This window comes from Chiloscyllium punctatum, chromosome 14, assembly GCF_047496795.1.
Source record: "Chiloscyllium punctatum isolate Juve2018m chromosome 14, sChiPun1.3, whole genome shotgun sequence".
In the NCBI taxonomy this organism is placed as follows: Eukaryota; Metazoa; Chordata; class Chondrichthyes; order Orectolobiformes; family Hemiscylliidae; genus Chiloscyllium; species Chiloscyllium punctatum.
Genome location: NC_092752.1, coordinates 1,802,911 through 1,816,220, shown reverse-complemented (window position 1 = coordinate 1,816,220; position 13,310 = coordinate 1,802,911). Strand labels below are relative to the sequence as shown.

The window sequence follows — 13,310 nt, the reverse complement described above, 5'->3', positions numbered from 1 at the left end:
TAAAAATACAAGGAGCTAATGAGCAGTTTATTCCCAAAATAAAAGTAACAAGATAAATACAAGTTTTAACACACCTAGGTTAATCATACAAGTCTGTCCACTGATTTGAACAAGAAGCAAATCAGTTGATACATGTTATAGTCCAACAGGTTTATTTGGAAGCACCAGCTTTCGGAGCACTGCCCCTTCATCAGGTGGTTGTAGAGTACAACACAGAATTTATAGCAAAAGATTACAGTATGATGCCACTGAAATGATATATTGAGAAAACCTGGATTGTTAAGTCTTTTAGAATGACCATGTTAGTTTTGGTTCTTTCATCCTTAAATTCCAAAACTTTTTAAAAGTTACATTCTCAAGATAGCTTTACTATCTTGAGAATGATACTCTTGATCCAGAAATTGAATAATGTTTCACCAAACAACCAAAGTTGTATGGTGAATTCAACTTGAGTATTGCTGAAGAAAAGACATTTTGTCAAAGCTTTTCATCTTGCACCCATAAGGATAATCTAAGAAATAGTGTATGATAGGAGCGTACTAATCAAGTAGACTTTGATTGCTAGAGGCATTGCCATGAAGAATGGTTCAGTTAAATGACTGGCGGTTAACTGCCAAGCTTTTTTTAAAATTCTAAACCAGGCAGGTTGGCTCTGATTGGTTAGGGCAATGCCCTGAGAAATGAACTAGAGTGTGCCTGTTACCTATTTTGTTGAGTTGAAACAGATGCAGTCCATGTACATGATCTTTCAGCCTGCAATGAACATGGTTCTGTATATTAATGTATAAAGTCTCCAGCATACACACGTATACAACACTGCGAGCTCAAATGACAATCTGAAATTGGTTCAGCAAAACTCTTCACTGACTCGGGATTATTTAGCAATTGTTGTCCAATCGCAGAATCATCGCTAGTATTGGATATGTTGTTCTGAGTTTTATAAGCATGGCTGCTTGGGTATGGTCAGCTTTGCAAAAATATGTCTTTTTCAGCAATGTTCAAATTGAACAACCTTCTTGTTCTGATGGTGCTGTGAATTTTACAAACAATAAGGAATAGGTATCTGTTTTAATTGCAAACTACTCCTTTGGCATATACATGGTGATCTGCTAAACTGAAATAAGTAGGGTCATTGCGACTGTAGTAGAGCATACATAGCCTCAGTTTGTTCACCATATTCATGTCTGGACATTCTATTTAGACAACACTGACAATGTAGTTACCATCCAATCTAAGAAAATTTGTATTGGGATTATATCAAGGAGTTATAGACTATTTCTAAATATCAACATTGCTCACTAACTCACCAGGTAGGAAGACTAAATCTGGACACAATATTCTAAACTGAACCTAGCCAAAAACTTGTACAGGAAAGAGTAGCATAGTTAATTACATACTGAATGAATGGGCTTAAAAATCCACAATAATTTAGTTGTTGCTTCACAACATTGGTTAAGAACCATTCGATAATAATGCACTAAAATGTCCCTCTGACTTCAGTTCTTTTCTTTGAAGAACGTTCACATGTTAAACATTTGTCCTGTCTAGGTACGTGACACTCCACTTGCCAATGAACAGGCCCAATCATCTAGTGCATTTGGATCTAACTGTAGTACTAAATCATCTGCCACAATTCTGTTACAATTTTAAAAAGTTTTCAAATCTGCAGTAATTTCTCCAAGACATATATCTAGATTGTTACCAAAAATACTAAACTGTAAAGATCCTAATACTAGTCCCACAGGTTACTTGTCCCCGGATAGATCCAAATCAACCACTCTCTGCAGTGAAGTACACTTGTGTGGACACTGAAGGATTCACGGTACCTCCTCCATTGTTCAACGGTCAACAAATACTCAAAGATGCTGGAAACCAGAGTTTAGATCAGAGTGGTGCTGGAAAAGTACAGCAGGTCAGACAGCATCCGAGGAGCAGGAAAATCGGCGTCTCGGGCAAAAGCCCTTCATCAGGCTCCCATTCCTGATGAAGGGCTTTTGCCCAAAATGTCGATTTTCTTGCTCCTTGGATGCTGTCTGACCTGCTGCGCTTTTCCAGCACCACTCTGATCTAAATACTCAAATAAAGATTAGAAACTGTAAAGTATTAAAGGACAAAACACATATATTAAATTGAGCACCAACATCAAACGAGGTTACAAAAGTGTATTACAAGTGATGCTTTGCTCCCAGAAAGGTGGCTCTATGAAACATTTCCAAAGCAAATTAATGAATGTGTATGTATTTCTTGACTCTTCCACCTTGGTGAAATAATCTACTATCTGAAAGAAAATAACTACCGGCAGACAGGTTTTTTTTGTTGCTTTTCACCTCTCAAGTCCAGAATTGTTAAGTGTAATCAAAATTATCATGCTTGGTGGTACAGCCTGCTGCCAGTACCATCACCTTCAGGAGGATTAGATCAAGTGCACACTTTTTGCATTAGGTCTGATTACATTTTAAAAATTGAATGCAGAAAATTGCAGCTTGTCTTAGTTTACTCAGTACTAATACCTAATTATTTGGCTAATTGCACTTTAGTCATCATACATTAATCTATTTCAGGTATGCTTCGTACAGTGCTGACTGGCAATTATGGTTAAACTCACAAACATATATAGCGCCATACTACAATAAACTGTAGGTGTATCATTACTTTACTGCATACAAGGCAACTCCTGCTTGGATTCATCTGTTTATCACACACAGACTCTTTTCAACTTGTTTGTTGACAAAATAGCATCCAAACCACTGGTATACTGTTGAACCAAATGAGTAAAAGTAGTCAGTAAGTACACATGATCTCTGATACACATTATTTAGGGATGAGTCATGAAAATCAACTTCAGGGCACTGTCACTACATTTGCAGAATACAATAGTCTAAAATCAGTTAGTACTTAGGAATATATTGCTCTCATGATTCACAAACTACAAGTTGGAGAGTTGATACAGAAGGGAAACAACAGGAAGGCGAGATAGTATATAATGAAAACAGGCAGTGGAATGACATATGCACTGAAACAATAATGTAACTCATTATATGTTGACTAATATAGCAGGATAGTGCGATGCATCTTGAGTGTTTTAATTTTTTTCTGTAATTTTCAGTGTAAAAACAACTTACTTTGGAACTTGTTAAAATGTTGAACTGGTAACAACACTGCAAAGGTATCAGGGAATCTGGGACCTTGCCACCATCTTTCCAACTCCTCCATTACTGATAAATTATCAGGCTACCTATGTGTTAGCTGGTACTGGATGAGCATAAATTTACTCCAATTAAATGTAACTGGAGAGGCCATTGACTTCCTCATTTTTTTCTTTTGTGGCCAACATCTTTGGTAAAAGCACCTGGCTATCTATCCTAGTGCCATCCTGTAGGGCTTAGTCCCAACGTTTTCTCAACATACCTCCTTAATAAAGGAGAATCAGACATTGAAAGAAAAAGAAACAAAGAAAAAGGAAATCAGATGAATTGGAGTCAAATCAGGTTCAGAAAGAAAACTGAAGAGAAGAAAACATTAATGAAGAGTGAATAAGAGAGACAGAACGGAAAAGCCTTTGATTCAAAATTTCCCATGAAGCATCTTGGGATGCTCTATTACATTAAAGCTGCAATATTTATGTAAGTTGTTGTTGAAGTTAACTGTAATACTTCGAAATGGACATTTTCAAATTTAACAATTAACTACATGAAAGAATGTGATTGAGTGGGCTAGGAATTGATTGGCATTAAGCTAATAAATGTGATGCAGTTAAAAAGGGGAAAATTATGATGCAATGGAAACGTCAATACAATAGTAATCCTGAGGCCTGGGCTAACACTCTGTGAACATGGGTTCAAATCTTTGTCCTTTAGAGGAGAAAATGTACCATCCTTACCTCGTCTGGCTTACACTCAACTCTAGACCAACAGCAAAGTGGCTGATTCACTTCGAAATGGCCCCGCAAGACAGTCAGTTTAAGGGAAATTAAGGATGAACAACAAATACTGACTACCAGCGGCACTCGCATCCCATGAAACAATAAAAGACTAAAGCTGCCTCCCTTCTTAGCAGCACTGTAGATGTAACTACAATAGACTGATTGCAGCAGTTTGAGAAAGTGGTTCACTATTCACCACTTTCTCAAGGGCAACAATGCTGGCTTTGCTAGTGAGTCTCACATCCTACTAATGGATTTAAAAATCCTAATATCCTATGGCAATTTTAATAAGTGATTAATATTGCAATTCAGTAAGTACATAAAATTAACGACAAGTCTAAACGCAAGATGTCATTTATGCGAAATAAACAGTGGAGTAACGTAAGTCAACTAGCACATTTTAGATATTCACAACTCTCAGTGCATTTCTTAAATGCCTGAGTATGTTTGCCAAACTATTTATTATTAAGAGCATAATAATTATTAAAAGCATAATAAGAGCCATTTACACATTAGTTTTCAAGCAAAATACCATTTATCATGCAATTATATCTTTATACAATTCAGTAGCCATAATATTTGAACACGCAAAGTTGGCTTTTAAAATTAATCATGTTATTTCTCTAAAATATATATAGCAAGACATCTTGGATGGTAGATTGAAAAATGTGGTGCTGGAAAAACACAGCAGGCCAGGCAGCATCCGAGGAGCAGGAGCAGAAGGGTTTATGGCCAAAATGTCGATTCTCCTGCTCCTTGGATGCTGCCTGGCCTGCTGTGCTTTTCCAGCACCACATTTTTCAACTCTGGTACTCCAGCATCTGCAGTCCTCACTTTCTCCATCTTGGATGGTGGAGGCTAGTTTGAAATAGGCAGCCAATTTTGATGTCAATCTTATGTTTACCTATTACAACATAGGAATCAGAAAGGGCAAGCCAACAACTTCAACAGTTTAAAGAGAAGGCAAGACTAAGGTCTCAAACTTGTAGCTTATAAACAGTTTTTGTGAGCAGATAGATATTCCAGAACTAAGGTAGCATGCATTGAGAAAATTTGAAGGTTGTTAATATTCCTCTGTATCTGCAGAAGAACTGTCTTATCATGATAAGAATAAAAGCAAAACACAATGAATGTTAAAGGTCTGAAATAAAAATAAAAACAACTGCCAGCAAAACTCAGTGGGTCTGGCAGCATTTATGCAGCGTCAGAAACAGAATCAGTGTTTTGAGTCTGGTCTGACACTTCTTCAGAACTGCCTTATCATGATGGTTGCTGAAGAGCTTCAGAACAGCTAGACTGTAAATGCTTATTCTAATTGTTTTAAAGCATGGGTAAAGTAACAGAATAGTTCCATATTAAATTTACTTTCATCATTAATTTGATCTTATTTCCTTTTATTAAAATGACTAACATAATGAAAGTTATATTCTTATTTTACAACATTTTCAGAAATATTAAGAACTGAACCATTTCTCCTCACCTGATCCCTGCTAGGAAAGTATCGAAGGAACAATCCAATAGCAGCTCCTGCTGCTATTCCAATTAGAACTTCAAGGAAACCTCTGAGTATATTGGAAACCATTGAACCTTTAGAAAGAAGTGACATTTAATTAATTCTATTCTCAATAAATTAGAAACTAAGAAGGCAACAAAAATAAAAGCAAAAAGACACGAGCCACATAGTATTTATAGTCCTGAAAGCACCAACCATGTTTCACATTATATTCCATACATGATTTTCTTTAAAAGACTTAATTTATGATTTAATTCAATATAATTTATTTTTTATTCATAGGATACTGCCATTCTTAGTTAAGGAGCCCTGTGGGTCTAGAGTCACCATATATAGGTGCCTCCACATCGGCAAAAATAAAGATGTCCGATATCTAACTCTAAACAATATTTGTAAACCATGTGAACTTTTATGACACTCAGTAATGATTACATGGTCTTCAGACTTCCTTTTAATTCTAGACTTTACAGAATACAAACTTCACCATCTGCTCTGGTGGGATTTGTACCCATGTACCCAAAACATTAGTCTGAGTTGATGGATGAATAGTCCAGTGATATGACCACTACACCACCGCATGTTCCAATACCATGCCTTTACGAAACATTATTTGACAAATGGAGGATGTGAGGAGCCCAAGCTTTTGGATTGAAATACCATGGAATTCAATGAGAAATGACAGTCATACTATTTTCTCTATATATTAAATAAAATGTTAATTTTTTGGAGGATAATCTTACCCTACCTTACACTGAAGTCCTTGGGCCTTAACACAACCAGTTAACATTACAGGTTTCATAATGTACGATGCCAAAATATTTCACACCAAAGCCAATATGAGGTTTGAATGTGCCTTTTTTATCATAGAATCATAAAATCCCTACAGTATGGAAATAGGCCCGTCAGCCCAACAAGTCCACACCAACCCTCCGAGGAGTAACCCACTCAGACCCATTCCCCTACCCTATATTACCCCTGACTAATACACATAACCTAAACATCCCTGAACACTATGGGCAACTTAGCATGACCAATTCACCTAACCTGCACATTTTTGGATTGTGGGACGAAACCAGAGCACCCAGAGGAAACCCACGCAAACACAGGGAGAATGTGCAAGCTCCACACAGTCAGTCACCAGAGGCTGGAATCAAACCTGGGTCGCTGGCGCTGTGAGGCAGCAGTGTTAACCATTGAGCCACTGTGCCATCCCCTTAGCAAACTGCAGATGCTTCAAAATGGAGAAAAGGACAATAAAGATTTTCTGGTAATCATAAAACAGACCTACTGTTAAAAGATGTACTTACAGCTAGAAGATGTGAATATGTAATGATATTGTTGGATAATATAGTCATGTTTACTGACCTGGAATGTAGGCAATGGGAACACTGATGGATAGAATAATAGGTGAATAAATATGTAAGGTTTTGATGGAAATTCTCTGTGGAAATAGTTGTTTGGAACCTTGTTATTGATTGAATTAGTATAAAGCCTTTGCTTGTGTAAAAAAGTTGGAGATGTATGCCATCTTATGGTATGTACATCTCCCATTAATGCATGAGTAAATGTTTAAATAACAAAAACTAAATCTCCTCTGTTCTAAAGAGGAGATAAAGACTTAAAATCACCCTTTCAGTGCCTTGACAAATGTTTTGGCACTATGGGAATCATGGAATAGGAAAAGAAAATACAGTCGATTTAGGTGTTTAGCCACGATCATATTAAATGGAGCAAAATGAAAGGCTATATGGCTTATTCACACTCCTATTTCTTATGCTATGTAAGAGAAATCCATCCAAGAAATAGCAAATGATGGTCATCCACTCCACAGTGCTTTTTTCCCCCTACTTAAGTAATCTATCATATATGTAATGTCATAGTATCATGCTGCAACTGTACAAAACAGTAGTGTGGCCACACTTGGGAAAAAGTGTGCAGTTCTGGTCACCCCATTACAGAAAGGATGTGAAATCATTTGAAAAGGTGAAGAGGAGATTTACCAGGATGTTGTCTGGTCTGGTGGGAAGGTCTTATGAGAAAAGGCTGAGAGACTTGAATCTGTTCTCATTGGAAAGAAGAAGGGTAAGAGGGGTTTTCATAGAGACATACAAGATGATCAGAGGATTAGATAGGGTAGACAGGTGAAAGCTTTTTTCCTAGGATGATGACATCAGCTTGTACGAGGGGGCATATCTACAAACTGAGGGATGATAGATTTAAAACAGGTGTCAGAGGCAGATTCTTTACTCAGAGAGTAGTAAGGATGTGGAATGCCCTGCCTGCCAATGTAGTTAATTCAGCCACATTAGGGAGATTTAAACAATCCTTAGATAAGCACATGGATGATGATGGGATAGTGTGGGGGAATGGGCTTAGATTAGTTCACAGGTCAGTGCAACATCGAGGGCTGAAGGGCCTGTTCTGCGCTGTACTGTTCTATGTTTTATGTTCTAACTTTCATGTTTAATATTAGGCTTTTTTTGAGAGAGAATCAACTTATTTTTCCCTTTTCCTTCCACAGTTCATACAAAAACTACATTTCTTGATGGCCTGACCAACATTTATCTCCCATCTAACACCACCAAAAACATCTGAGATGTTTTTTCTGCAATCAAAATGTTGATATTTCAGTTATGCTTCAAAAATAAATAATTTAGATTAGAATCCCTACAGTGTGGAAACAGGCCGTTCGGCCCAACCAGTCCACACCGACCCTCTGAAGATTAACCCACCCAGACCCATTTCCCCTCTGACTAATGCACCTAATACTATGGGCAATTTAGCATTGCCAATTCACTTGACTTGCACATCTTTGGACTGTGGAAGGAAACCGGAGCACCCGGAGGAAACCCACGAATACACGGGGAGAAGGTGCAAACTCCACACAGACAGTCGCCCGAGGCTGGAATCGAACCTGGGACCCTGGTGCTGTGAGGCAGCAGTGCTAACCACTGAGCCACCGTGCCACTTCCAAAACTTTGGCTCCTCCCAAAGACAAAAAGCTGTAGCATAAATATAAGACATTTGGGTCAATTTCCTAACTATCAGAAAAGAAGAGCTATGATCTACTCTTGACACCAAAAACTGTCTCTTTTTGTTTGTGGAATGACCACCATGCAATAGAAGATGTCTGTCGGATCTACTTGAGGTACCTCTTTTACAGAAGAATGCCTGGGGTACTGAAGGAAGGAAACATTACCACTTTTGGTGTCAAGGGAAACCTTCCCCACATTCTCCCAAAATACAGCTAATGATAAACAAGCAGCAATTGACTGGTAGTGTGTCTCATGTCCATAATGAGGGAGCAAATGAGAAATGATAACTGGGCTGAGGAAGAGTGCCAATGTACTGTTCTGCAAATACAAAACATTACCCTTACTTCCACTTCTGATGTTCTTGTCCACAGTAAAACACTTACTCTCTCCCATTTTGGTTATTCCCTTGCAACGGTCCACATCTTCACTTCCCCAAACCCAAGAAGACCCGAGTGCTCTGGTTTAGCCATCCAATGCCACATTTGACTGAAGCACATTAAGCAGTAATCATGTCTTGCTCTCTTCTGTATCACTCTTGGATTATCCTTGAAAAAGCAAAGAATGCTGCTGGCTTTCTTGTCAACTATAAATTGTCTCTGTAAACATAATTTCCTTGACTCAGCTATCCTCATTTCCAACAATAACTGGGAGAAACTTCCTAACTTCATACTTACTAGATGACATAATCCAGAAATCCAACCACCTGATGAAGGAACAGCACTCCAAAAGCTAATGCTTCCAATTAAACCTATTGGACTATAACTTGGTGTTGTGTGATTTTTAACTTTGTACACCCCAGTCCAACACCGGCATCTCCAAATCAGATATTCGTATGTTTACAATGGAAGCTGAGTTGATTGAATAGTTCAAAGAGATGACATAGTCATGCTGGGAAGAATGCCTTCCTTTCATACTAATGATTTCTTTGTCCATTCTCTGTCTCCTACTTACTAAACACACTGGTTTGATCACTCTAATCCTATCTCTCTGCACGGCCTCACCGAGCTCATCTTGTCTACATTAATCACCTATTGTTTTCAAGCCAATTTCTACCAAACCCCTCCTTACTTAACAACTTCTTTTCTTGATCCTGATGCTGTCACTTAACAGATCCTCAGTTAGTGTTTCCCCTCCTTTTCAAAACTTATATCATCATTCCCGTTTTCAAAGAATAAACCTTTCTGACCTTGCCAAAATTGAAACGGCCCCAGTGCCAAAATTAAATTTGCTTACACTGATGTTCAAATGAACTCATTGTCATGAGCCTCCTTATTCCTCTATTCCTGTGGCCTTTCTAGATAGTTTGTTCTTCTAAATCTAGCTCTTTGATCACATCTGCCATAGCTTGGCATAGATTTCTGACCGATTCCAGTTCTGTGAAGCATCTTCAGATATATTTCTATATCAAAAAAACAAGTACTTTCTGCCTGTCTTTCTTCTATCTGAAGTTCTCTTGTCCTTCAAATCGAAGTTGTGCAGACTTGCTTCTGCCGACTTCATCTGCAGGAAATGCAGTCAGCTCCTTCTCCTCACAGACCGCGTTAGGGAACTGGAGCTGGAGTTGGATGAACTGAGGATTATTCGAGAGGCTGAGAGGGTGATAGATAGAAGCTACAGGGACATAGTTACGCCAGAGAACAGAGGTAGCTGGGTAACAGTTAGAGATGGGAAGGGGAGGAAGCAGGCAGTGCAGGGATCCCCTGTGGTCATTCCCCTCAACAATAAGTATACCGCTTTGGATACTGTTGGGGGGGGAAGGCCGAGCAGGGGTAAGCTGCAGTGACCGGGTCTCTGGCATGAGGTCCGGCTCTGAGGCTCAGAAGGGAAAGGGGGAAAGGAGGAGAGCGCTAGTTATAGGAGACTCTATAGTTAGAGGGAAAGACAGCCGGTTCTGTGGACATGGGCGAGACTCTCGGATGGTTAGTTGCCTCCCGGGTGCCAGGGTCCGAGACGTCTCGGACTGTGTCTTCAGAATCCTTAAGGGGGAGGGTGTGCAGCCAGAAGTCGTGATGCACGTTGGCACCCAACGACATAGGTAGGAAGAGGGTTGGGGAGGTCATTCAGGAGCTTAGGCAGTTAGGCTGGAAGCTAAAAGCTAGGATGGACAGAGTCGTCATCTCTGGGTTGTTGCCGGTGCCACGTGACAGTGAGGCAAGGAATAGGGAGAGAGTGCAGTTGAACACGTGGCTGTAAGGATGGTGTAGGAGGGAGGGCTTCAGGTATTTGGACAATTGGACTGCATTCTGGGGAATGTGGGACCTGTACAAACAGGACGGGTTGCACCTGAACCAGAAGGGCACCAATATCCTGGGAGGTAGGTTTACTAGCACTCTTCGGGGGGGGGGTTAAACTAATTTGGCAGGGGGGTGGGATCCGGACTTGTAGTCCAGCAAGTAGGCTAGCTGTTTGTCAGGATGTCCAAGAATGTAGGGAGGCTGTGGAGAAGGTAGCACTGACAGGGAATACTTGCAGACACAGAGATGGGTTCAAGTGTGTATACTTCAACACAAGGAGTATCAGAAATAAGGTGGTTGAACTTAAGGTGTGGATTGGTACTTGGGAATACGATGTTATGGCCATCACGGAAACGCGGATAGAAGAGGGACAGGAATGGTTGTTAGAGGTTCCTGTTTCAATAAGATTAGGGAGGGTGGTAAAAAAGGAGGGGGAGTGGCATTGCTAATTAGAAATGGTATAATGGCTGTAGAAAGGCAGTTCGAGGGGGATCTGCCTTTGGAGGTAGTATGGGCTGAAGTCAGAAATAGGAAAGGAGCAGTCACCTTGTTGGGTGTTTACTATAGGCCCCCCAATAGCAGCAGAGATGTGGAGAAACAGATTGGGAAACAGATTTTGGAAAGGTGCAGAAGCCACAGGGTAGTAGTCATGGGCGATTTCAACTTCCCAAATATTGATTGGAAGCTCTTTAGATCAAGTAGATTGGATGGGGCGGTGTTTGTGCAGTGTGTCCAGGAAGCTTTTCTAACTCAGTGTTAGATTGTCCGACCAGAGGGGAGGCCATATTGGATTTGGTACTCGGTAACGAACCAGGACAAGTGATGGGCTTGTTAGTGGGTGAACATTTTGGTGATGGTGACCACAATTCTGTGACTTTCACCTTGGTTATGGAGAGAGATAGGTGCGTGCAACAGGGCAGGTTTTACAACTGGGGGAAGGGTAAATACGATGCTGTAAGACAGGATCTGAGGAGCATAGGTTGGGAGCATAGGCTGTCAGGGAAGGATGTCGTTGAAATGTGGAACTTTTTCAAGGAACAGATACGACGTGTCCTTGATATGTATGTACCTGTCAGGCAGGAAAGAGATGGTCGTATGAGGGAACCTTGGTTGACGAGGGAGGTTGAATGTCTTGTAAAGAGGAAGAAGGAGGCTTACATAAGGTTGAGGAAACAAGGTTCATACAGAGCATTGGAGGGATACAGGATAGCCAGAAGGGATCTGAAGAAAGGGATTAGGAGAGCTAAGAGAGGGCATGAAAAATCTTTGGCGAATAGGATCAAGGATAACCCCAAGCCATTTTATGCGTATGTGAGAAACATGAGAATGAGGGTAGGTCCGATCAAGGACAGTAGTGGGAGACTGTGTATTGAGTCGGAAGAGATAGGAAAGGTCTTGAATGAGTACTTTTCTTCAGTATTTACAAACGAGAGGGACCATATTGTTGAAGAGGAGAGTGTGACACGGACTGGTAAGCTAGAAGAGATACTTGTTAAGATGTGTTGGGCATTTTGAACAACTTGAGGATAGACAAGTCCCCCGGGCCTGACGGGATATATCCTAGGATTATGTGGGAATCAAGAGAGGAAACTGCAGAGCCGTTGGCAATGATCTTTTCATCTTCACTGTCAACGGGGGTGGTACCAGGGGACTGGAGAGTGGTGAATGTTGTGCCCCTGTTCAAAAAGGGAATAGGGATAACCCCGGGAATTACAGGCCAGTTAGTCTTACTTCGGTGGTAGTCAAAGTAATGGAAAGGGTACTGAGGGATAGGATTTATAAGTATCTGGAAAGACACTGCTTGATTACGGACAGCCAGCACGGATTTGTGAAGGGTAGGTCTTGCCTTACAAGTCTTATTGAATTCTTTGAGGAGGTGACCAAGCATGTGGATGAGGGTAGAGCAGTAGATGTAGTGTACATGGATTTTAGTAAGGCATTTGATAAGGTTCCCCATGGTAGGCTTATGAGGAAAGTCAGGAGGCATGGGATAGAGAGAAATTTGGCCAGTTGGATAGAGAACTGGTTAACCGGTCGAAGTCAGAGAGTGGTGGTAGATGGTAAATATTCAGCCTGGAGCCTAGTTACAAGTGGAGTTCCGCAGGGATCAGTTCTGGGTCCTCTGCTGTTTGTAATTTTTATTAATGACTTGGAAGAGGGAGTCGAAGGGTGGGTCAGTAAATTTGCAGACGATACGAAGATTGTGGAGTTGTGGATAGTGAGGAGGGCTGTTGTCGGCTGCAAAGAGACTTAGATATGCAGAGCTGGTCTGAGGAGTGGCAGATGGAGTTCAACCCTGTCAAGTGTGAGGTTGTCCATTTTGGAAGGACAAATAAGAATGCGGAATACAGGGTTCACGGTAGGGTTCTTAGTAAGGTGGAGGAGGAGAGGGATCTTGGGGTCTATGTTCATAGATCTTTGAAAGTTGCCACTCAGGTGGATAGAGCTTGTAAGAAGGCCTATGGTGTATTAGCGTTCATTCGCAGAGGGATTAAATTCAAGAGTCGTGAGGTGATGTTGCAGCTGTACAGTACCTTGGTAAGGCCACATTTGGAGTACTGTGTGCAGTTCTGGTCACCTCACTTTAGGAAAGTTGTGGAAGCTTT

At 40.5% G+C, this 13,310-nt stretch overlaps 1 protein-coding gene across 6 annotated transcripts in view; it reads right to left on the bottom strand.

Moving 5' to 3' along the window:
* Positions 1 to 13,310, bottom strand: part of LOC140485532 (sodium/hydrogen exchanger 9B2-like) — a 191,855-nt gene that overhangs the window by 38,302 nt on the left and 140,243 nt on the right. For all 6 annotated transcript variants that reach the window (XM_072583730.1, XM_072583729.1, XM_072583728.1 and 3 more), the window contains one exon: positions 5,403 to 5,509. In XM_072583730.1, the coding sequence (XP_072439831.1) occupies positions 5,403 to 5,509 (107 nt within the window). The remainder of the gene's footprint in view (positions 1 to 5,402; positions 5,510 to 13,310) is intronic.